Raw genomic sequence first — 26,589 nt, forward strand, 5'->3', positions numbered from 1 at the left:
CGCAATGTCTTCCCGTGGAGTCTCCTGTAGTTTCAGGCATCCTTCCTTCCAACCCTCACCCCATCTATGTTTCTCTGCTCGTTTATTTTTTCTCTCTTTCTTCTAAAATTCGTCTTTTTTGCAGAGACCTTCTGACTGGCGGCTTGTCTCATCCGCCATCTTGGCTCCTCCCACTGTTTCAGTTTTGAAATGAATTAGCCACATGTTTTTTCTCATGGAATACCAAATTTACTTGAAAGAGTAAATGACAAATTATCGATATTCATATTTGAGTATTTACAAAAAATTCTTTTGAAAATGAATGAAATGTGCCTGTCACTTCAAGGAAGTCAACTGACAGTATTTGACAGTAAGAAAATTTGAGCTCTAAAAAAAATTAGAACTTTGAAAAATGTGTATCCAGCACCATGAGCCTGACGGCTTCCCAATACATAAAGACTCTTCCCGTCAGACTGGTGGTGATATTAACAAATGTGACATTTGAATATTGCATAAGGAAAGGTGTCATCATTTGGAAGCTCGAAACAACTCAGGACACCAATATTTTCCATACCACCTATACAGGATGTTACCAAATCTGACTGGATAAAAGATCCATTCGTATGGTAAAAGAGTCCAATGTGGTTCAGTGGAAATGAATAGGGAAAGTTCACTGATATGGTACTTGACCTTAAGAAATAATAACTTTCTATTAATAATTCTGGTGTCTAAATGTGCATTTGAACATTAATCCAAAAAATTAGAAAGCAGGAGTCTTTACATTAATATCAGATAAAGGAGGTGTCCCAGCCAGGAAATTACTAGATAAAAAAAGGGACATAACCCAATGGTAAGAGAATCAATCCACCAGGAAGACACTGTGATCCCAAATTTGGATGTACCAAAAAACAGAAACTCAAAATATATGAAGCAAAAACTTATAGAGGTTAAAGGAGAAATAAATTCACAATTATAGTTGGGGAATTCAATACCCTATTGTCAGCAATTAATTGGACTAGTAGACCAAAAAAAATCAGCAAGGATATAGAAGAACTAACTGACACAAACAACTATCAGGATCTAAGTGACATACAGAGAACATTCCACCCAACAACAGCGGATTGCTTCTCAAATGCACTGGGAACATTCTCCTGGATAGACCATCTGATATTCCATGAAACAAGTCTTAATAGATTTAAAAGAATTAAAATCAAACAAAGTATGCTCTCTGATCACAATTAGAAAGCAATAACAGAAATTAGGGAAATTCACACAAATATATGGAAATTAAACAACATACTCCAACATAACTAATATGTCAAAGAAGAAATCAGAAGGGAAATTGAAAAAATACTTTGAGAAGAATCAAAACAAAAACGCAATCTACCAAAACTTATGAGATACTGCCCAGCCATGCTTAGAAGGAAATTTATTGCTCTAAACAGACAAAGAAGAAAGATCTATAACCAATAGCCTAACTTTTCACCTTGGAAAACTAGAAAAAGGAGACCAAACAGAGCAAGCAGAAGGAAGCAAATAATAAAGATGAGAGTAGAAATAAATGAAGAAAATGACCGGAAGTGGTGGCTCACATCAGTAATCCTAGCACTCTGGGAGATCGAGGAGGGAGGATTGCTTGAGCTCAGGAGTTCGAGACTAGCCTGAGCAACAAGATCCTTGTCTCTACAAAATAAATAAATAAATAAAAAGGTAGCAAGACTAGCCGGGCATGGCGCATGCCTGTAGTCTCAGCTACTCGGAAGGCTGAGGCAGGAGGATTGCTTGAGCCCAGGAGTTTGAGGTTGCCGTGAGCTATGATGATGCCACAGCACTCTACCTGGGGTGACAAAGCAAGACCCTGTAAAGAAAGGGAAGAAAGAGAGAAAGTAAAGAAAGAAAGAAAGGGAGGGAGGAAAGACAGGGAAGAAAAGGAAGAAAGAAAGAGAAAAAAGAAAGAAATGAACAGAGAAATAGAAAATGTTTATAAAAACAAAACATGGTTTTTCAAAAGATAAACAAAATTGACAAACCTTCAGCTTGACTGACAAAGAGAAAGATGGTTCATACTAAAATGAGAAATGAAAGAGAAGACCTCACTGCTGACCTGACAGAAATAAAAAGCATTTTAAGGGAACACCACTGACAAAAATATGCAAAGAAATTAGATAGCCTAGATAAAATGGACAAATTCCTAGAAAGACACAAACTATTGAAATTGACTGAAGAAGAAAATCTGAATAGAACTATAACAAGTATATGTAATAAAAACTTCCCACAAAGAAAAGCCCAGGACCATATGCCTTCGCTGGTGAATTCTATAAAACATTTAAATAATTAACAAAAATCCTTCAAAAAACTCTTCCAGAAAATAAAAGAAAAGGAAAGAAACACTGCCTAACCCATTCAATGAGACCAGTTAAGTTACTGATACCCAAACTAGACAAAGAATTCACAAGAAAAACGACAGTCTGATGTCCAACAGGAATATAGATGCAAAAATCCTCAACAAAATACAAGGACACAAACTGCAACAAAAATAATTATTTCCAATTGATTTTTTTGAAGTTCCAAAAGCATTTCAATGGAAGGATAGTCTTTTTAACAAATGATACTGCAGCAATTAGACATTCATAGGCAAAAGTCAATTCTAGGAAAAAAACATATGGAACCTAGGTATAGGCAAAGAATTCTTAGACTTCGCATCAAAAGCATGATCCATAAAAGGAAAAATTGATGAACCGGATATCATCAAAATTAAAAACTTTTGCTCTACAAAAGACCTTGTTAAAAGGGCAAAAAGACAGCCTAGAGAATGAAGGAAAATGTTTGCAAACCATGTTATCTGACAAAGGACTAGTGTCTAGAATAGCTAAAGAACTCTCAAACTCAACCATAAAAAAACCCAAAAATTCAATTAGAAAATGGACCAAAGACATGAACAGACATTCTACCAAAAGGATACACAGATAGCAAATAAGCATATGAAAAGATCTTCAATATCATCAGCCAGAGAAATACAAATGAAAACCGCAATAAGGTATCACCACACACTTATCAAAATGGCTAAAGTGCAAAATAGTGACAACATTAAATGCCGGTGAAACAACTGGATTACTCATACGACACTTGAGGGAATGTAAAATATTACAACCTTCCTGGAGAAGTTTGGCCACTTCTTATAAAACTAAACATGTAACTACCATATGATCCAGCCATTGTACTCTTTGGCATTTATTCCTGAAGAAAGAAAAATTTATGTTCACACATAAAAAACTATAAGAGTTCCTAGGGGCTTTATTCATAATAGCCAAAAACTGGCAACGACTTCAACATGCGAAGTAAATAAACTGTGGTACATCCATACCCTGGACTACCCCTCGGCAGTAACAATGAATAAAAAATTGATATACCCAACATCTTAGATGGAAACTGAATTATGCTGCACAAAAAATGCCAATTCCAAAAGACTGCCTACTTTATGATTACATTTATATAATAGTCTTGAAATGACAATAGTTTACAAATGCAAAATAGATTAATGGTTGCCAGGGGTTAGGGAAGGGATGAAAGAGGGGGACAACACTGTAGGCAGGTTGGTGTGGTTATAAAATGTGATCACAAGATACTTACGGTGATGGAACTATTCTGTATCTGACTATCATGGTGGGTACACAAACCTATGCATGTGATGAAATTGCAGAAAATACACATATCAGTGAATACAAACAAAACTGGGAAATTGGAACAAAACGGGTAGATTATATCAATGTCAATATATGGTTGTGACAGTATAGTACAGTTGACAAGATGTTGCCATTAGGGGAAACCACATGAAAGGTACAAGGGATCGCTCTGTATTATTTCTTACAAATACATGTGAATCTATGATTATCTAAAAATAAAAGTTTAATTTTTAAGAATTATGTAAAGAGAGAGTTGAGAAACAAGGGACATTTTGTCAAAAAAGTTTTGATACTTAAATGGCTGAACTTCAGCAGTGCAGGGAAACTTAGAAAATAACTGAATATTATTTTAAGCTGCTAAGTTTATGATAATATACTCAGCAGCACTGGGAAACTAAAAGAAATAGAAAATTTATTAGTTTTATTAAAGCATGGCTTTTTAATATTCACTGATAAAACACTAAATACATTTGAAGCTTTTATACAGCACATCGAAATACAAAGGTTGACACACAGAAAAACCACTTGTGTAATTATTGCCATTTGAGCAGATTTAGTCACTCCTCTCACAGATTTTTCCTTGAAACAGTGAATTGAAGAGTAATTAATAAATATTTAAACTTTTTCAAAACTATAGTTTTGCCAACTTGAATATTTGGCAGATATTGTCTTGAAAATGAAATGAGTTCATCAAGGAAAACCACTGATAGCATCTGTTGCCAATGATAAGATTTCAAGTAAAAATTAGAATTTTGAAAAACCTATATCCACCACTGTGAGTTTAACAGCTTCCCAATACTTACAGACTTCTTCTAATGAGATGGGTCATGACGTGAATACATGTGACTTTTGGTTTTGCATAATGAAATGTGGCTTACTCGGAAGCTCAAAAAAACCTCAGGATACCAATATTTTTCCGAGTGACTGGTGCACAACGTTACAAAACCATGAATGGGTAAAAAGACACATTGAAAGCGCTACAGAGTCCCGTGGAACCAAGTGCGGAAAGTTCACTGATAGAGTTGCACGTTCCACACTGTACTTAACCTGTAAGAAACAGCCACTGGTTGAGTTTTGCTGTCCTATCAAAGAACGTCCACAATCATCCAAAAAGTCTATTAAAATATTCCTCCCTTCCCCCACTGCATATGGGTGTGAGGCCAGATTTTCTTCATATACTTCAACCAAAACATCATCTCACAACCGAACAGAGAAGTGGACGTGAGAATCCACCTGTCGTCTATCCAGCCAGACATGAGAGAAATTTGCAAAAATCGAAAATAATGCCACTCTTCTCGCTAGATTTTGCTTTTGTCTTGCCAAGCACACTTATTTCTCATAAAAATATTTTATGTTAAGAGCGTAGGTTTAGTGCTGTTCATTTTAGATTAACAAATGTTGAAAGTTTTTCAGTTTTAAGTCCTAAGATGGTAAATATCGAGAGAAGTGACCCACATAAACAAAAGCTCTTGAGATCCTCAATGATTTGGGGAGTCCAGAGACCAAAAAGTTCGAGAACCACTGTTTTCAGGTTCTCCTGTGGCTGGAAGTGCCCTGAGCTCTGCCAGGCCCAGGGTGGCTCTGTGGGCTGTTGTAGTTAACGAGACAGGACCCAACCAGGGAGCTGCAGAGCTGCCCGGTGGTTTCAGCCAGCCAGGACTTACCTCTTCCTCCTGCACTCGGTTTCCTGCGGCCATCATCTCGATCACCCAAAGCATCAGCCAAGTCAAATTCACTACCTTCAGTGGGCCCCAAAACACAAAGGAAATAGCCAACTGATTAACAACTGGGTACAAGATTCCAAAAAACCAAAATGTCCATGGGTTCGTCTGATCAGAACAATGGGTTAAGACAAAAACATAAATTGGAATCCAACTCTGTGTACGGACATTGATAATGAAAACACATACAGGATGGAGCAAGTTACTGCTTTCTGACATTGTGGTATACTACCAGTTTTTTAATTAATTTATATTCCTAACTATGCTTTGTTTAGGCCAGTAGTCAGAACATTTTTAACAGTATACTCACTGATTGCAAGTATTAACCCAAAATTCAAAACCAGGTGCACAGAGCCCATAAACTGGGCAATCAAAAGGGAATCCACATGGGTCACAAAACGTCCCTTTGAATGTGGAAATGTGAAGAAATGCAGACAAATCATAAAGTGACAGTGACTCTGTTGGGTCATCGCTGTCTCTTCAGAAGGAAATTAACTCTCTGCTGCAGCGAATGTATCAGCATGCCCCTAAAGTACTGGTAACAGGTTGCGGGATTAGACCAATGACAGGGGCACCAACCCCAGGGCCAAGTTTTTCTTTATGTCAGCGAAGATGCCTGAATGGTAAAATAGCCCATCTGAAGAAAGGCTCAAACAACTACAGGAATTAGTTGTAAAGAAGCACTGAGTTCCGAAATCCTTTACTGAAAGATGATAGTGTAAAATAAATGTCATTCCAAAATGTCCCATCTTCCTAAAGAAAATGTTTGATGGGCTTCATAAAACCTCTATTATCTTTCCTGATTTTAGAGTATGAAATGGTTGAAAAGGTAAAGTAGTCCAAATACATTTTCCTCTTGAAATTGTCCTAGACAGGAGTTTTCATAAAAAACACAGAAGACATAATGATCAGCCAGATATGCACCCTATTAAGTTAAATCCAGTGTTTGGATTGAAACCTTGGTTGGCTTTGCACACATGGGGCTTAAAACTAGAGGGAGCTCACTTGGATGCTGCCTCAGAGGGAGCTACATGGGGTCCTCCCTTATTGCCCTCCTCAGGGCAGCCATGTTACCTGCAGGATTTGCTGGAGCTCTTGTAGTTCCTGGCCTCTTGGTTGTGGTGGTGGTGATATGGTCCCATCTCTCTAAAAGGGAGAGGAAGGACAGGAAGGACAGCAAGGGGAGCACATTTAGTAACAAAATATAGCAGCTACTTCACGACTTGGGGAAGTCACATCACAAGTAGAATGTCTTTGCTTTAGTCCTTGAGGCTCCTCTAGCTAGGGCCTCCGACAAATCATACTTAGAATGACAACAAAATGATATAGGTTTAAGTGAGATGGGTTCTACTCAATTTTCTTCTTCAGAGGACGAGGATGGTGAGGTGGACGTGGTCCTGCATATGACCTGGTGATTAGTGGAGCTAGGGCTTGAGCCCAGATCTGCTGGAGATGACCTCATGGTCCAGGGAGTTCCACAGCTTGGGCATGATGATCCTTGAGAGCTCCGAGCCTTGGTTCCACAAATATCAACCTGGCACTTTAACCATAGATAGTACTGCTGAGGAATGGACTCAGGTAGTATTCCTAGTGGAATATGGAAGTAGATCATAAGCTGAAAGTGGTTATAATACACATAATATTTTATATAAGTGTGGTTACTATTATAAATATTAGGTCTTTGGGCTCAACAGTATTCCTTTAAAATTATGGATATCTTTCACAAGAATTACACTACGTGCATGAGTTTTCCAAAGGTTTCTTTTTGTAAACATCAAGACTATGTTGTATGTGTTCCTACCATAGGAAGTATTAGGTAGAAGGAAGATTTAAGGAATGGGAAAGGCAGAGATGAAACAGGTTTAACTTTGTATACACCAAGTACTCAGTTACTGACTACTGAAAAAACAAACATGAAAAATAAAAATAAGTTGAGGCTAGGTGCAGTGGCACTCGTCTGCAGTCCCAGCTACTCAGGAGGCTGAGGCAGAAGGATTGCTTGAACCCAGGAATTCGAGGCTGTAGCGCACTGTAATTGCACCTGTGAATAGCCACCAAACTCCATCCTGGGCACCACAGCAAGACCTCATCTCTAAAAAAAAATAGAAATAAGCTGAAAGTAAAAGGATGGAAAAAGGCATACTATGAAAACAACGACCATAAGAGAGATAAAGTTAACCTTAAAAAAAATTGTTGCCAGAGTCAGAGTGACATTTTATAATGATTATAATAACGAAAGAGTTAATCCAAGAGGAAAATATAATTTTAAATACACGTACACCTAACAGAGCCCCAAATTACATGAAGCAAAAAAAGACCAAATTGAAGTGAACAGACAATTCAATGTACGAGTTGGAGATGTCAATACCCTCTTTTCAATCATAAAAGGAACAATTAGGCAGATCAAAATGGAAATATAAGAATTGAACAACTCTATAAACCAATTAGATCCAATATACACTTATAGAACACACCACCCAGTGATAACAGAATCCACATTCTACTCAAGTGCTCATGAAACATTCTCCAAAGTAGACCATATATAGGTGACAAAACAAGTCTCAAACTTAAAAAGACTGAAATCATATAAATTGTGTTCAACCATAACAGAATAAAAATAGAAGGGCATTTAGAAAATTCACAATTATATGAAAATTAACACACTCCTAAACAATAGGTCAAAGAAATTATAAAATACTTTGAGATGAACAAACATGAAAACACAACATACCAAAACTTATGCATTGCCATGAAAGCAGTGCTCAGAAGAAAATTTATAGTTGTAAATGCCTATATTAAAAAAAGAAAAATCTCAAATCAATAACCTGAACTTTCACATTAAGAAACTAGAAGCAGATGCCATCACCATCCAGAGCCATCCACCACTGCCAGCCATGGTCAACTCCACCGTGTTATCTGACATCGTCATCAAAGGCAAACCCTTGGGCTGCATCTCCTTTGAGCTGTTTATAGACAAAGTCCCAAAGACAACAGAAAACTTTCATGCTCTGAACACTGGAGAGAAAGGATTTGGTTATAAGGGTTCCTGCTCTCACAGAATCATTCCAGGGCTCACGTGCCAGGGTGGTGACTTCACATACCATAATGGCACTGGCAGCAAGTCCATCCATAGAGAGAAATTTGACAATGAGAACTTCATCCTGAATCATGTAGGTCCTGGCATCTTGTCCATGGTAAATTCTGGACCTAATAAAAATGGTTCTCAGTTTTTCATCTACACTGCCAAGACTGAGCAGCTAGATAGCAAGCATGTGGTCTTCGAAGGTGCAAGAGGGCATGAACCTCGTAGAAGCCATGGAGCACTTTGGTCCAGGAATGGCAAGATCAGCAAGATGATCACCAGTGCCAAATGTGGGCAACTCAAATGTGACTTGTGCTTTATCGTAACCACCAGACCATTCCTCCTGCAGCTTAAGAGAGTATCCCTCCCCCACATTTGCTGGAAATACCCTATAATCTTTGTGCTCTTGCTGCAGTTCTTTGGGTCCCATATTTTCCTTATTCCCCTCCACATCTAGCTGGATTGCAAAGTTTATGATTATGAAATAAAAACTAAATAACAATTTAAAAAAATAAACTAGAAGAAGAAGAGCAAACTAACCTAAAACAAGCAGAGGAAGAAAATACTAAGGATTATAGCAGAAATAAATGAAATAGAGAATAGAAAAACAATAGAGAAAAATCAACAAAACCAAAAAATTCTTTTAAAACATCAACAAAATTCATAAACTGTTCACAGACTGACCAAGATAAAAAGAGAGAAGACCCAAATTACTAAATTCAGGAATTAAAGAGAGAATATTACTATCAACCTTACAGAAATAAAAAGGATTATTAAGGAATTCCTTGAACAATTATAATCCAATAAATTAAATAACCTAGATGAAATGGATAACTTCCTATTAACAAACTACCAAAAGAAGAAATAGAAAATCTGTCTATACCTAGACCTCTAACAAGAGATTGAATCAGTAATCAAAAAACTTTCCACAATGAAAATTCCAGTACAGAAGTCTTCGTTGGTGAATTTTACCAAATGTTTAAACAAGAACCAATTCATCTAAACTTTTCAAGAAAAAAAAAATACACAAGAGAAGGGAATACACTTCCTAATCCATTCTTTGAGGCCAAGAGTACACTAATACCAAACTCAGACAAATACATCATAAGAAAACTATAGAACTATAACCCTTATGAATATAGAGCCAAAGTCCTCAACAAAACAATAGCAAACCAAATCCAGCAGCATATTAGTACTGACCATGACCAAGAGGAGCTTATCCCAGGAATGCAAGGGTGGCTCAACATAATAAAAATCAATCAATGTAATATCCCATACTAACAGAATGAAGTGGAAAAAACCACATGATCATCTCAATAGATGCAGAAAAGGCATCTGACAAAAGTCCACAGCATTTTGTGATAAAAAACACTCAATAAACTAGGAATAGAAGGGAATTTCCCATTGGCCCCAGAGATAAATTCTATCCTTGTTTTCTGTTTACCCCACCAGAGTACACTCTCTGTTTTTAAGTGAGAATGGCTTACTCTATTGGATTTTTTCAGCATTCAGATGGTTTATTTTGGTCTTATCTGTTAAATTCCTAGGGGGAAAAAAAGGGAATTTCCTCAACCAAATAAAGGGCACCTGTGAAAAACCTGCAATTGGCATTGTATCTAAAGGTAAAAGACTGAAAGGTTTTTACCTAGAATCAGCAACAAGACAAGGATATCCACTCTCAACACTTCTATCCAACATTATAGTGGAAGTTCTAGCCAAGGCAATTAGTCAAGAAAAAGAAATCATCCAGATTGGAAAAGAAAACATACAACTATCTCTATTCACAGATGACACGATCTTATATACAGAAAACCCTCAAGAATCCACACCAAAAAAAAAAAGAAACTATTAGAGCTAATAAATAAGTTCAGCAAAGTTGTAGGATACAAGATCAAAATGTGAAAATCAGTTGTATTTCTATACACTAGCAATGATCAATATAAAGAGAAAAATAAGAAAACAATTCCATTTATAATAGCAACAAAAACAACAAAACTTTTAGGAATAAATTTGACCAAGTGTAAAGACATGTGCATTAAAAGCTACAAAACACTGTTAAAAGAAACTAAAGACCTAAATAAATAGAATGAAATCTCACGTTCATAGAGTACAATACTCAATATTAAGATGGCACTATTTCCCAAATTAATTTGTAAAATCCTATGTGATTTCTATCAAAATTCCAATTGACTTTTTTGTAGAAATGGACAAGCTAATCCCAAAATTCATATGAAATTGTATGGGACTTTAAATAGCCAAATCAATCTTGAATAAAGAACAAAATAAGAGGAATCACACTTCCCAATTTCAAAACTTACTACAGAGCTACAGTAGTCAAAACACTGTGGTACTGGCATAAGGTTACACATATAGACCAATGTTACAGGATTGAGAGTCCAGAAATAAACACTCATATTTATGGTCAATTGATTTTCAACAGAATATCCAGATCATTCAATGGAGAAAGGACAGTCTTTTCAACAAATGATGCTTGAACAGCTGGATAACCACATGCAAAATAATGAAGCTGGACCCCTACTTCTCACCATATATAAAAATTAACTCAAAATGGACCAAACACCTAAATATAAGAACTAAACCCATAAAACTCTTAGAAGAAAACACAGGGGTAAACCTTCATGATCTCCAGTTTGGCAATGAATACTTAGGCATGACACCCAAAGCAAGAGCAATAAAAAAAATAAGTTACACTTTATCAAAATTAAAAACTTTTATGCATCAAGAAAGTGAAAAGACAACCTGCAAAATGGGAGAGATATTTGCAAATTATATATCTGATAAATGTATAGAGACATCATTATTCGTTAGCCTTTAGGGAAATGCAAATGAAAACCACAATGAGGTCCTACCTCACACCCACTAGGATGGCTTTAATTAAAAAAAAAGAAAAATAAAAAGTTGGTGAGGATGTGGAGAAATCAGAACCCTCATACATTGCTGGTGGGAATGTAAAATGGTTCAGCTACCGTGGAAAACAATTTAGCAGTTCCTCAAAGAGTTAAACAGAATGATCATATGAACCAGCAATTCCACTTCTAGGTATATGCCCCCCAAAATTAAAAACAGGTATTCAAACAAGTACGTGTACACAGCATGTTCATAGTAACATTATTCATAATAGCCAAGACCTGGAAGCAGCCAAACATCCATCAGCTGATGAATGGATAAACACTGTGGTATATCTACATAATGGAATATTACTCAACCATAAAAAGGAATGAAGGACTGATAAATGCTACAACATGAATGTGCCTCCAAAACATGTTACGTGAAGTAAGTCAGACACAAAAGGTCACACATCTCTTATATGAAATATCCAGAATAAATTCAGAGATAGAGAAAGCAGGTTGGTGGTTACTTGAAGTTGGCGGTGGGGAGGGAGGAATGAAGAGAAACTACTTAATGGGGGTAAGGGATTTTACTTTGGAGTGATAGAAATGTTTTGGAACTGGATAGAGGTGGTAGTTGCATGACGTTGTGAATGTCCTAAAATGCCATTGAATGGTTCATTTTAAAATAAAGGTCAAAAAATACAAAGTAGCAAATACATAAGATAAACAAGTCTAGCAATCTAATGTACAACATGAGGACTATAGCTAATAATATTGTATCGTTTTTAGGATTTTTGCTAAATGAGATTTTAACTGCTCTTGCCACAAAAAAAAAAAATAGGTAACTGTGAGATGATGGACATACTAACTTGCTTCACTATAGTAACTATTTACTATCTATATGTATTCATAATATGTTATATACCTTATATATAATAAATTTTAAAAGTAAATAAAATGGTTAATTTTATGTTATATGAATTTTTTACCTTAATAATTTTTTTAAGAAGGATGTCTTTTCTGTTGCTTATAATAGAATACATGAAACTGGGTAACGTGTAAAGAAAAGGAATTTGTTTCTTATAGTTATGGAGGCTGAGAAGTCCAAGGTCAAGGGGCCACATCTGGTGAGGGCCTTCTTGCTAGTGGAGACTCTCTGTAGAGTGTCATGGTGGTGCAGGAAATCACATGGCAAGGGAGGGGTGAATGTGCTAGCTCTGGTGTCTCTTCCTTCTTCTTATAAAGCCACCAGTCCCACTCCCACGAGAACACATTAGTCTATTAATCCATGAATCTATTAATCTATAAATGCATTAATCCATTTATATGAGGTCAGAGCCCTCATGACTGAATCACCTCTTAAAGGTCCCACTTCTCAATACTGCCACATTGGGAATTAAATTTCAACATGAGTTTTGCAGGGGACAGATATTCAAACCATAGCAAGGGGGTTGGGAAAGGAGACCACACCACAACCGCATATGCATTCTTTTACAGTTCAGTTTTAGTAAAAAGTCTTCATGGAAGTTAAGAATATGGAAAGTCTTTCCCTTAAAATGATCATGTTCGCATCTTACTCCTTAGGAAGGCTTTAGGTACCCTAATGCATACCTTAATGTGAAGACGGCACCAGTGGACGGATTTTCATGGTAAGAGAACTACATGTGATAACTTGCTGTCATTAAGTATGTGTGTATATATGTATATGTGTCTGTATACATATCTCACCCAGCTCATCATCAATTTAGAGATGTTTTTATGTCTATAATTTCCATTTGACTTTGCACCTGTAAAATGCAGGAGTGTAGCTTACTTGTCAAAATAAGGTTCTTTATATTATCATGATACTAGTCAGGTAAAAAAGAGGAATTACATCACTGAAACCATTATTTGAGCAACTTTCAGAAAAGCAATTGCCGCTTATGTAAATATTAACTTAAAATTTGTATAACTCAAACAGCTCTTGTATAAAAATATTTGTTTATCTGTCTTAAAAAATTAACTGAACATAAATATAAAGGTTTATTTTCAGACTCTCAATTCTGTTCCACCGATCTACATTATGCCAGTACCACACAGTCTTGATTGCTACAGCCTTGTGAGGTTCTGCCCTACCATGCACAGTTTCTGGAAAAGTCTGGTTTCTCTGAACATCTGCACATGCCATTTCAAGAGAGGGTGGTCCTTACATGCATGTGGAACCAGTTGCTCTGTCACAACCTGAGCATGCAGTGATATAGAACAAGAGCTTAGGATTTATGCACTTTTTAAGTACGTACTAACTACAGATTTTCTTGTCCTGAGTCTTTAAATGGGATCTCTTATCCATAATTGAGATGAGAAGAGTCTACTTATCAAAGACTATGAACAGTAGGTCAAGCTTCATCAAAGCAGTGAGGTCCTAAAATAAAGAAACCAATTTCTGTGAAGCCTTTCTCAAAATAAACTCAGAAAAAATTCTTAGCTGCTCAGCAAATGCTTCCAGCAATATGGCACTTGTACCAGGAGTGATTCTCTATAACATGATGCTGCACCAAAATAGCAAACAAAACTGGGTAGGTTCCCCCAGGTGTGGTTTAATAATGATACCTGCTGTGGTCTGAATGTTTGTGTCCCCCTCAAATTCATATGTTGAAACCTAACCCCCATGGTGATGGTGCTAAGAGGTAGGGCCTTTGGGAAGTGATTGGGTCATAAGGGCTCTGCTCCCCTGAATGGGATTAGTGCCCAGATAAAAGAGGCTCGAGGCAGCGCTTTAAGTCCCTTCCACCATGTGAGGATGCAGCTAGAAGGCACCATCTATGACGCAGAGAACAGCCTTCAGCAGACGCTGAATCTGCTGGCACCTTGATCTTGAATTTTCCAGCCCCCAGAGCTATAAACAATAAATTTCTGTTCTTTATGAATTACCTAGAGTATCTTGTTATAGCAGCCCAAATGGACCAAGACAGTGCCCACAGCATTCCCAGAAAATGGGGACACTCATAAGAAGTTTTATTTGGCAAAATCAGAAGTGTGTTTCCCCACGAGATGATTACAGAGAAAAAGGGAGAGACAGAGCGCAGGGAGGGTGGGCGAGCATTCTGAAAGCAACATGGATTAACCCTGAAAACATGCTAAGTGAAAGAAGCCAGACATAAAGTCCACTTATTGAGTGATTCCAGATATGAAATGTTCAGAATAGGGAAATTCATGGAGACAGAAAGAGATTAGTGGTTGCTTTGGGGTAAGGGGTAGGAACAAGAAGATTCGGGGGATTGGAAAGTGATAGGTAAAGGGTACAGGGTTTCTTTTGAAGTCATAAAAGTGTTCTAAAATTGACTACAGTGATGGCTGTACAACCCTGTAAAAAACCACCGAATTGTATGTTTGCAACAGGTGAATTATATGGTATGTGAACTATATCCCAGTAAAGTAGTCTAAAATCCCTGAGGAGAATCTCCTTTCACTTATAATAAAGGTTGTCACTGTGCCCCGTAAGACCCTGCACGATCTGTCCCCTGACAACTTCTTTCTTTTCTACAACATTTTCCAAACTCCAGCCACACAGGCTGCCCTTCCAGGCCCTGGAGGGATCCTAGCTCTTTTCTGCCTCAGAGCTCTTGCACCTGATCCCTTGGCCTTGAAGGCTCCTTCGCCACTCCAAGCACATTACTACCCCTCAGAGGAGCCTTCGCCACTTAACCTGAAGTGGCTGACACTTACCACCTCCTTGGGCCCTCACTATCCCGACACCCTGTTGTATTTGCTCCACAGTACTCAGCAATATCCGAAGTTATTTTATGTACTATCTCCTTCTAGACAAAATAACTCCATGAGGGCAGTGACTGTGTCCACATTGTATGCCCAGCACCTCGAACAGTGCCTGGTAGACAAGTATGTACCCAAGAAACATCAGTGAATGAATAAATGAAGATCATTTACAATACCCTGACTTAGGCAGTTCAGGGATTTTTTTAAACAGGAAAAAGGATACACAATATGCAGAGGAGAAAATTCTCCATGAGATGAATAATTGGACCAAGGAGAGGTAGACAGGCCTCTCTTCTTTGAAACCTTAATTACATTAAATGTAAGGTAAGACAGAAAAAAGGATGACAGCATAATGGGGTCTTGAGAGCTGCCATTGAACCATAGACGTCACGTGCCGGTGGTTCTAAGGGTCCCATACACATTGGCTGATGGGTGCTGATGACAATCAGATGGGCCAGCACATGACTCAGAAAGGGATATTAATATTAAAAAGTGCCCATCAAGAAGTTAACAAATTTATTGAGAGTTTGTTTATACTTATCACATTTGTTTTGGGTTTTTGTTCTGTTTTGGAGATGTTAATAATTTCATTAAAATCATCATTGCTAAAAAATTAAGTGTATTTATTTTCCTGGGGATCTAAGAGGCCACCTGCATGCATAGGGCTGCAAGCAAGCTCAGGAAAAGACCTGAGAGTGTCCTAACCTCTCACCTCATACCACACACAAAAATTAAATTCTAAGAGTTTCATAGTTTTAGGTCTATGATCCATTTGGAGTTAATTTATGTGTATGGTGTGAGGGAAGCGCCCAACTTCATCCTTTTGTATGTGGATATCCAGCTGCCCCAGCACCATTTGTTGAAGAGACTCTCTTTTCCCTTTGAATGGTCTTGGCACCTTTGTCAAAAATCAACTGACCATAAATATAAAGGTTTCTAGACTCTTGATTCTATTCCATTGATCTCTAGGTCTGTCTTTATGCCAGTACCATACTCTCTTGATTATTGTAGGTTTATAATAAGTGCTAACATTGGGAAGTATGAGTCCTCCACCTTTTTCTTCTTTTTCAAGATTGTTTTGGCTATTCTGGGTCTCTTGAATTTCCATATGAATTTTAGGATCGGCTTGTCCATTTCTGCGAAAAATCCAGCTGGGATTTGGGCAGGAACTATGTTGAGTCAGTCACTCCATTGAGGCAGGTATGGACTTTTCAGGTATGCTTGACTCTCACGCCAGAGGACCAGCCACCATCAGTCCTTCCAATCAAGTCAGTCAAAGAACAGCAATAAGGCTAATGTTTACCAAGCCACTCACTTGTTCCAAGTACCATGCTGAGCACTTCACATGGGTCATCTCATCTAATCCTTACCGTGATCCTAGGAGGTAGGGCTTACTATTATCCTCATATAACAGGTGAGAAAACCGAGGCGCAGAGAAGTCAGGTGACTCACCTGATGTGACAGCTAATATGTGGCAGAGGCACAGTTCAGACTCAGGAAGTCTGACTTCAAAGCCCCTTTCTCCACCTCGAATATACACAGAGATCCTATAAGCCCATTAAAAAAAGGCAAACAACCCAGCAGAAAAATGGGGAAAGAATGTGAACAGGTAATTTACCAAAGAGGAAAATGCAAATGGCCAATAAATATATGAAATGATGCTCCATCTTACTATAAAAGCAGGGGAATGTATAAGCAGCAACAAGATATTTTATCTGTCATATTGGTAAAATATTTTTGACTGGTAAAATCTAGTATTGGTATGGGTCTAGGAAAACAGGTACTATTATAAAAATATCAGTGAATGTACATAACAACACATCCACTTTGGAAAACAATTTGGCAGAATTTATTAAAATATAAAACACACCCTTTTGCCTTGCCATTCCATTTGAACTTGGGCACAAAGGACATGGACAAGAATGTCCACTGTAGCCCTGTTTGTCATTGCATAAAAAGGAAACAAACCATGTGTCTGCCAGGAAGAAAATGACAATAGTGGCCATGGCCAAATCCATACCACATTGGAATGCTAGTTCCACAAGGCACAGGTTTGTATCTGATGTGTTCATGGCTGTATCCTCAATGCCTAAAATAGTAACTGACACACAGTTGGCACTCTGATGTCTGCTGAATGCATACTGTGGTATACTATGCAGCAGTTAAAAAGAATAAGGTGTCTATGTGTGTATATGTACATATGCATGTGTGCGTGCATGTACACACACATGCATATATAGTATACATTTATATATATTAACATAAATTTCCTTATTTGGAAAAAGGATCTTTTCAGATATAATTAAGTGAAGGATCTCAAGATGGTATTATCCAGGTGGGACTTAAACCCAGTAAGTATCCTTGCAAGAAAGAGAAGAAGAAAGACACAGAAATGGGAATACCATGTGATGATGGAAGCAGAGATTGGAGTGATGCAGACACAAGCCAAGGAACACCCAGAGCCACCAGAAGCTGGGAAAGGCAAGGAAGGATTCTTCCCAAGAGGCTTCAGAGAGAAAGTGGCGCTGCCGACCCTTGACTTAGAATTTCTGGCCTCCAGAACTATGACAGAATAAAGTTCTGTTGTTTTAAGCCATCCAGTCTGTGGTACATTGTTAAGGCAGCTGGAACAAACTATTATAGATATATTCTCCCAGTTCTTCAATACACATTAAATGAAAAATCAAGTTGTGAAATAATACATATATGGCTACGCATGAAATAACACATGACTACATGTATAATCATACATGCATTATTTACAACTTGCTTTGTGAAAAAGCCACACACATAATTTAAAACAAAAAATCCCCAAGCAATCTCTGTCTGTAGATGTACATAATAGCAAATAAAATTAATTGGGATCAGCATACCCTAAACTGACTGAAGTAGTTCCCTCTTGGGAGGGGAGTGGGTATTAGTAGAATGGAGAAAGGCCAAGGGAGGCCTCAGCTTTGGAAGCATTCAAGCATTTTTTAAAAAATGGTTTAAATTTTTTTCAAAAAAGTTAAAAGGAAAATTGATAAAGCTTAGCATTTGAGAAACTCCACACATAGACCCCATTTTAAGAAAAGCCATTATAAAAAACAGTCTAAAAGGAGAAACAAATCCCTTATCCACTTCGAAGTGCCTTTTTTGAGTTGGGAAAGACAGTCCTTGGAGGCCACTGCTGGGATGTCACACCAGTAGGGGCTATGAGTTGAGCTGGAGAAAATAATGTATCAGCTATTACACATTGTTAGGTATTCTCAAAGGACTTTAAATATTCAGATTTTCTTTTAAATAATATAACTTATGATATAACTATATTTCACCTAATCAAGTGAAATACATATTACCTATTTTTTTCTTGAGTCTGTATTCTGAATGGGTGGTGCATATCAATCACTATTGTTTGTTTTTTTTATTTTTTTTAATTTCAGAATATTACAGGGGTACAAATACTTTGGTTACATATATTGCCTTTGCACCACCCAAGTCAGAGCTATAAGCATGCCCAACCCCCAGACATCGTGCACCACACCCATTAGGCGTGAATATACCCATCTCCTTTCTACCCTCTTCACCTGCCCGACACACGATGAATGTTACCACTTTGTGCACATAAGTGTTGATCAATTAGTACCAATTTAATGGTGAGTACATGTAGTGCTTGTTTTTCCATTCTTATGATACTTCACTTAGTAGAATGGGCTACTATTACTTGTTTTTAATAGTTTGTTTGATTTACTACTCACGCTTTACTGAGGAAGTCTCTATAAATGCATCCTCCAGATTAAAATCATCGAAGTCTCCAGATCCTAAAAATTAAAAAAAAAAAAAGATTTTAAAATTTAACTATCTTTGCATGAAACAAAATAATATTGAAATTATCTCTTGAAATGGCCAAATAAAAAAAAAATCAAAATCTGAAAGAGAAAAAAATGATCATTTCCCTTTTGAAATTGAAGGAATGGAAAAATATATTCCACACAAACGGAAATCAAAAGAAAGCAGAGGTAGATACGCTTGTATTAGACAAAATAGACTTTAAGTTAAAAACTGTAAAAAGAGACAAAGAAGGTCACTATATCATGATGAAGGCATCAATTCATCAAGAAGTTATAACAATTATATACACACCTAACACTGAAGCACCTAAATAGATAAAGCAAATATTAATAGATATGGAGAGATAGACTGCAATACAATAACAGTAGGAGACTTCAATGCCCCACTTTCAACGTTGGACGGATCATCTAGATGGAAAATCAATAAGGAAACATGGGATTTGAACTACACTTTAGACCAAATGGACATGTTAATAATAGATATTTACAGAACATTCCATCCAACAGCAACAAGATACGCATTCTTCACAAGTGTACACAAAACATTCTCCAAGACAGATCATGTTAGGCCACAAAACAAGTCTTAAATTTAAGAAGATTGAAATTATATTGAAAATCTTTTCTGGCCACAATGACATGGAACTAGATATCAACAGTAGGAAGAATCTTGGAAAACCCGCAAACGTGTGGAAATTAAACAATATGCTCCTAAACAAGCAATGAGTCAAAGAACAAATTAAAAGGGAAATTAAAAAACATCTCGAGACAAACTAAGATAGAAACACACCATACCAAAACTCATGGGATGTGGCAAAAGCAGTCCTGAGAGGAAAGTTTACAGCAATAAACACCTACATCAAAAAAGACAGAACACCTCAAATAAACAACCTAACATTATACCTCAAGGAACTAGAAAAAGAAAAAAGCCCAAACATAGCAGAAGGAAGGAAATAACAAAGATAAAAGCAGAAATAAACAAAACAGAAATTAGAAAAATAGAAAATATCAACAAAACTAAGAGTTGGTTTTTGGAAAAGATAAAAATCAACAAACCTTTAGATAGGGTACTAGACTAAAAAAAAAAAAAAAGACAAGACTCAAAATCAGAAATGAAACAGAAGCTATTACAACTGATAACACAGAAATACAAAGGATCAGAACAGACTACTATGAACAACCACACATGAACATATTGGATAACCTAGAGGAAATGGGTGAATTTATAGAAACATGCAACCTACCAAGACTGAATCTGGAAGAAACAGGAAATCTGAACATGCCAATAACAAGGAGATCGAATCAGTAATAAAAAGTTCCCCAAAGAAAAGCCCATGACCTGATGGCTTCACTGCTGAATTCTACCAAACATTTAAAGAACTAATACCAATCCTTCTCAAACTCTCCCAAAAAATTAAAGCAGGGAGAATACTTCCAAACTCATTTTATGAGGCCAGCATTACCCTAATACCAAAGCTAAACAAGGACACTATAAGAAAATTATAGGCCAATAGCTCTGATGAACACAGATGCAAAAATCCTCAACAAAATACTAGCAGACAAATTCAATAGCACATTAGAAAGATCATTCACCATGATCAAGTGGGATTTATCCCAGGGATGCAAGAATGGTTCAACATATGAAAATCAATAAAAGTGATATATCATATTAACAGAATGAAAAACAAAAACCACTAATCATCTCAATAGTTGCAGGAAAAGCATTTAAGAAAATTCAACATCCATTCATGTTAAAAATCCTCGAAAAAATAGGTATGGAAGGAATGTACCTCAACTTAATAAAGGCTAAATATGCAAGCCCACAGCTAATATCATACTCAATGATGAAAAGTTAAATGCTTTTCCTCTAACACCAGCAACAAGACAAGGATACCCACTCTCACGACTTCTATTCAACAGAGTACTAGAAGTCCTAGCAAAATAATTAGGCAAGAAAAAAAAAGGCTTCCTTATAGGAAAGGAAGAAGTGAAATTATATTTGCTGATGACATGATCTTATGCATAGAAACCCAAAAGGCTCCATCAAAAAACTGTTAGAATTGATAAAAAAAAAAAAATTCTGTAAAGTTGCAGGTTACAAAATCAACATACAAAAATCAGCAGTGTTTCTATACAATGAACTATCTGAAAATTAAAACAATCCCATTTACAATAGCATCAAAAAAATAAAATAATTGGGAGTAAATTTAACCAAGAAGGTGAAAGATCTATACATCAAAAACCATAAAACACTGATGAAAGTAATTGAAAACACAAATAAATGGAAAGATATTCCATGTTCATGTACTGGAAGAATATTGTTAAAATGTCCATGTGATGCCCAAAGGGATCTACAAAATCAATACAATTCCTATAAAAATTACAATGTCATGTTTCACAGAAATAGAAAAAACATTCCTAAAATTTGTATGGAACTAGAAAAGACCCTGAATATCCAAAACAATTTTGAACAAAATGGACAAAGCTGGAGGCAGCACACTCCCTGATTTCAAAATACAAAACTACTGTAATCAAAACAGTATGGTACTGGTATAAAAACAGACATCAACCAATGTAACAGGATAGAAAGCTCAAAAGTAAACCTAAACATTTACAGTCAACTGATCTTCAACAAAGATGCCAGGAACACACACTGGGGAACGGACAGTATCTTCAATAAATGGTGTTGGTAAAACTGGATATCCACATATGGAAGAATGAAAATTGGACCCTTATCTCACACCATATACAAAAATCAACTCGAAATGGATTAAAGACTTAAATATAAGACCTGAAAATATAAAGCTACTAGAAAAAATGAGGAAATAGCTCCACAACATTGGTCTGGACAATGATTTCTTGGATAGGTCTCCAAAACCACAGACAACAAAAGTAAAAGTAGACAAATGGGATTACCTCAGACTAAAAAGTTTCTGCACAGCAAAGGAAACAATAGTGTAGGAGACAACCCACAGATTAGGAGAAAATACTTGCAAACCATACATCTGAAAACAAAGGGGTTAATATACAAAATATATAAGGAACTCAAACAACTCAATAGCAATAAAACAAATTACCTTATTAAAAAATGGACAAAGGGGCTTCTCAGGAAGAGATATAAATGGGAATAGATATATTAAAAGATGCTCAATATCTCTTATCAGGGACATGCAAATTAAAACCAAAGTGTGATATCATCTCATACCTGTTAGAATGGCTATTACCAAAAAAAAAAAAAAAGATTGGTGAGGATGTGGAGAAAAGGGAACCCTTGTACACCACTGGGAGGCATGTAAATTAGTACAGCCATTATGGAAAATAGTATAGAGGTTCCTCAAAAAAAAAACTAAAAACAGAATTACCCTATGATCCAACAATCTCACTTCTGGGTATATATCCAAAGGAATTGAAACTGGTATGTCAGGTATTTGGAACATGACATACAAACTCACAGAACACCTTCTCCATAGTATGACTTCTACAAGAGGGCGTGGCAGAGCCTGCAGCTCCACTGATGATTGGCTTAAGTTCTCTTACCCCACCCCAGGTCTCACAAAGGCTACTCTGCATTTTTAAATCCCCCCAACCCCCAGCACCCCCATTTAGACTACCAGCTCTGACTAATCATGTATAACTGAAAAGGCTCTGGGGAAAAGCTTTTCACAAAAGACTTAGTCCTCAAAAGTGGACCCATCTGCCCAAACCTGTGTCCTACTGAACTTGACAGTTACTGTTCCCTTTAGATGAGCATGTAGTTTGGCATGGGGGTGTATGACTTATCAATTCTCAAGCAAATCACCACTCGTGTATACTGGAATTAATCAAATAAGTAAATAGGCAGTGGATAATGGGAGCCAGGCTTCTCACTGTCAGAGATAGGAAGGTTACAGATGAGAGGGACAGGCTAGAATGATCCATGTGATAATGGATTAGAGTTGGGGACCTTAGTATGAATCACGTTTAGCTTTGTATATACAGTCATGAGTTGCTTAATGATGCAGATATGTTTTGAGAAATCCGTTGTTAGGCGATTTTGTCATTGTGCAAACATCATAGAGTATACTTATGCAAGCCTAGATGGTACAGTCTACTATATACCTAGGCTGTACCGTATAGCCTATTGTTCCTAGGCTACAAACCTGTACAGCACATTACTGTACTGAATACTGTGGGCAACTGTAATGCAATGGTAAGTATTTGTGTATTTAAATGTATCTAAACTTAGAAAAAAATGTAGAGTAAAAATACGGTATTATAATCTTATGAGACCACCATTGTATATGTGGTCTGTCATTGACCAAAACATCATTATGGAGGGTATAACTGTAGACGGGTACATATAGAAATATTTACAGACATGGGTTAGTACACCAATATATATTCCCTTGCTCTGTCAACTGAGAGAACCTGGAAACAACAACACCCCAGTAGCAATGAGCACATCCAGCACCCAGATCTTGGTCTGAAAAACCACTCTCCTATAAAAGGAATCAGGGCTCCTGGGAGAAATGGCCGATTTTAGGACTAGGGCAGGAAATATATAAGGTGAGCCTGAAGCATCTCATAGTGCTTTCTAAAAATCATAGTACTTTCTAAAATTCATATTGATGGGTATATGTTAAAGGGACACAGGAACCAACTGAAGGAATTCCCAATGGCTACAGCTGGAACAAGTTGAACAAATAATGTAGTATCAGATTATAACCCAAAGTATAAAATATCCATGAGTCCATGCTGATATAAAGAAATGATTGACTAAATACAGAAAACACAGAAAACAGGCAAACCTCCCATGCAGAAGAATTCAAATTTATGTAGATATTTCTCCCTCAAGGAGGTGAAGCATAAATCCCCACTCCCTAAGTGTTGGCTGTGAATAGTGACTTCCTTCCAAAGATTACTGTATTGGGGGTGAGGAGGAAAAACTTTACAGAGGAGGAACCTGACAAACACTACCTCAGCCAGGTGACCAAGGTCAACATCAATGATGAGTCATGTTGATAGTATTGTTCCCTCGATATGATGTAATGAGAATGGCACTTTACCTCTGTGGTCTTCCTCCCAAAAACCCATGACCCCAGTCTAATCATGAGAAAAACATCAGACAAATGCCAATTGGGGGCATTGTATGAAATACCTGACCAGTCCTCCCCAAAACCATCAAGGTCATCAAAACCAAAGTCTGAGAAACTGGCATAACCTGAGGAGCCTAAGGAGCCACAATGACTGACAATTATGTGAATTGGATTGGATACTGGATTGGATCCTAGGACAGAAAAGGACTTTAGATAAAAACCAAGGAAATCTCAACAAAGACTTTAGTTAATAATAGCGTATCAATATTGGTTCATTAATTGTGACAAATGTATTATGTAACATAAAATGTTAATAGGGAAAACTGGGTATGGAGCATATGGAAACTCTGCACTAGCTTTATAATCTTTCTGTAAATCTAACTATTAAAAAATAAAGTTTATCTAAAAAAATCAATTTCCTACAGCAAAAAATTAGGAGTAACCACTAAATGAAGGGATACAGGTTATATAATCTCAAAACCATTCAAGAAAAGAAAAATGAAAGGACAACACCAACAAGCAAAACTCAATACAACAAAAGTTACCAAAGGAAGAAAGAAGCAAGAACCATGTTAAATAGAAAACATTAACGCAGGAATATATATAATCATACCAGTAAAAAATTAGTGTAAATGGGCTAAATCTATTAAAAGACAAATGGGATTAAAAGATACCTAACTATATGCTATTGATAAAATATACATCTAAAACAAAAGGGCAAAAAAAAAAGTAGAGAAGAAAATGAATATATATCGGCAAACACTAACAGGAAGGAAACAGATGTACAGATATTAATATAACAAGAAAATTTGAGACCCAAAGCTCTAAATAGGAAAAGAATAATATTTTATGGGAATAAAGCATATAACCCACCAAAAAAATAAAAGTAATGGCACTTAACCTAGCTTCTAAAATTCTAAGGTAGACTTTTTTTTTTTTATAAGGCAGTCTCATTCTGTCACCCAAGCTGGAGTGCAGTGGCATCATCATATCTCACTGTAGCCTCAAACTCCCAGACTCAGGTGATCCTCCTGCTTCAGCCTCCCAAGTACCTGGGACTACAGGCATGCACCACCATACCCAGCTAATTTTTTAATAGATGGGGTCTCACTATTGCCCAGGCTGGGCTCAAACTCCTGGACTCAAGCAGTCCTCCTGCCTTGGTCTCACAAAGTGCTAGGATTACAGGTATGAGAGCCACCATGCTCAGCCTGCTTCATGCTATGAGGGAATAACTGGTATCAGATCAGCCTTTCCACTGTAAATCATAAAATGGACAAAACACAAGAGGCGACTGATATCAGCATTGAACAAGCAGCGAGAGACTGCAATCCCCGAGATTAGGGAAATTATAAACAGCTAAATCTAACAGGTAATCCCAGATTGGATTCTGAACCTATAAAGGCCATGATTGGGACAGTCAGCAAAATTTGAACAAGGTTTGTGGACCAGATGGTAATGCTGGATCACTGTCAACTTCCTGATCTCAATGGAAATACTCTAGTTGGGAGGAGGGTGTCCTTGTTTGTAGGAATTGCATACTGAAGGATTGAGAGGTAAAGGGTATAATACCTGCAACTGATTCTGAAATGGTTCAGGGGAAGATATTTGGAGGTACACACATGCACATTGGAGAAACACAGAAAATGTGATAAAACTGGGAAATCTAGGTAAACAATATATGTGACCTCTTTGTATTAGACATTATTGGGACAAGTGGTGAAACTTGAATGGGGTCTGAGGATTAGGTAGTAATAATGTACCTTGGTAATTTCCTGATTCAGGTGGTTGCATTGTGGATTTGTAAAAGGATGTTTTTATTTGCATGAAATGCACTCTAAAGGACTGGAAGAAGTGATGGGGCATCACATAACCAACTTAATTCCAAGTGGTTCGGGGAATGGGGGAAACAAGTTCCTTGTATTATACTTGCAAATTTTCCATAAGTTTCAACATTTAAAAAACTAAAATATGCATATATTTCAACCCAGCAATTCTAGGTTGTAGAAGTAATGTAGAAGTACCATAGGTACCTGTTACAGAAAAATACTTGGAACATGTACCCAAAGAAGTATGTACAAGAATGCTTACAATAGCAAGAAAAATGGACACAGTCTAAGAGCTCAGCAAAAAGGAATGGTACAGTTCCTTCCACACAATGAATTATTGCATGGAATGGTATAAGCCTATATACTGACATGAGAGACTCCTCCAAGATACAGTATTAAATAAAGCAAGGTGCAGAGTATTTTTCCTTTTGTGTATATATCTATAACCATAAAATTTTTCTGGAAGTTTAAACAGGGAAACTGGTAACAGTGGTTATGTTTAAGAAATGAGAATAGGGATTTTTTGTTTGTTTGTTTTTTGTTTTTTTTTTTATTTCAGCAAATTATGGGTGTACATATGTTTAGGTTACGTGTGTTGCCCTTGGTTCCCCCCCTCACCGAAGTCCGTGTTTCAAATATGTCCATCCTTCAGGTAGTGCGCATTGCACTCCTTGTGTATACAAATACCCGTCCCCTCCTCCCTGCTCCCCCCTCCTCCCGCCGCCCTTCCTGTGGTACAGATGATTAGGTTAAGTGTGTTGCCCTTGGTTCCCCCCCCACCAAAGTCC

General features: G+C 37.0%; 1 protein-coding gene and 1 pseudogene across 2 annotated transcripts in view; one reads left to right on the forward strand and one right to left on the reverse strand.

Moving 5' to 3' along the window:
• The window catches only part of CD99L2 (CD99 molecule-like 2), a 122,129-nt gene that overhangs the window by 43,877 nt on the left and 51,663 nt on the right, over positions 1–26,589 (reverse strand). For both annotated transcript variants that reach the window (XM_012658375.1, XM_012658373.1), the window contains exons 2-4: positions 18,808–18,870; positions 6,458–6,529; positions 5,327–5,401 (exon numbers count right to left, since the gene is read on the reverse strand). In XM_012658375.1, coding sequence (XP_012513829.1) covers positions 5,327–5,401; positions 6,458–6,529; positions 18,808–18,870 — 210 coding nt within the window. The remainder of the gene's footprint in view (positions 1–5,326; positions 5,402–6,457; positions 6,530–18,807; positions 18,871–26,589) is intronic.
• LOC105821612 lies at positions 8,278–8,922 on the forward strand (annotated as a pseudogene).

Source organism: Propithecus coquereli, unplaced genomic scaffold, assembly GCF_000956105.1.
Source record: "Propithecus coquereli isolate 6110/MARCELLA unplaced genomic scaffold, Pcoq_1.0 Scaffold583, whole genome shotgun sequence".
Taxonomy (NCBI): Eukaryota; Metazoa; Chordata; class Mammalia; order Primates; family Indriidae; genus Propithecus; species Propithecus coquereli.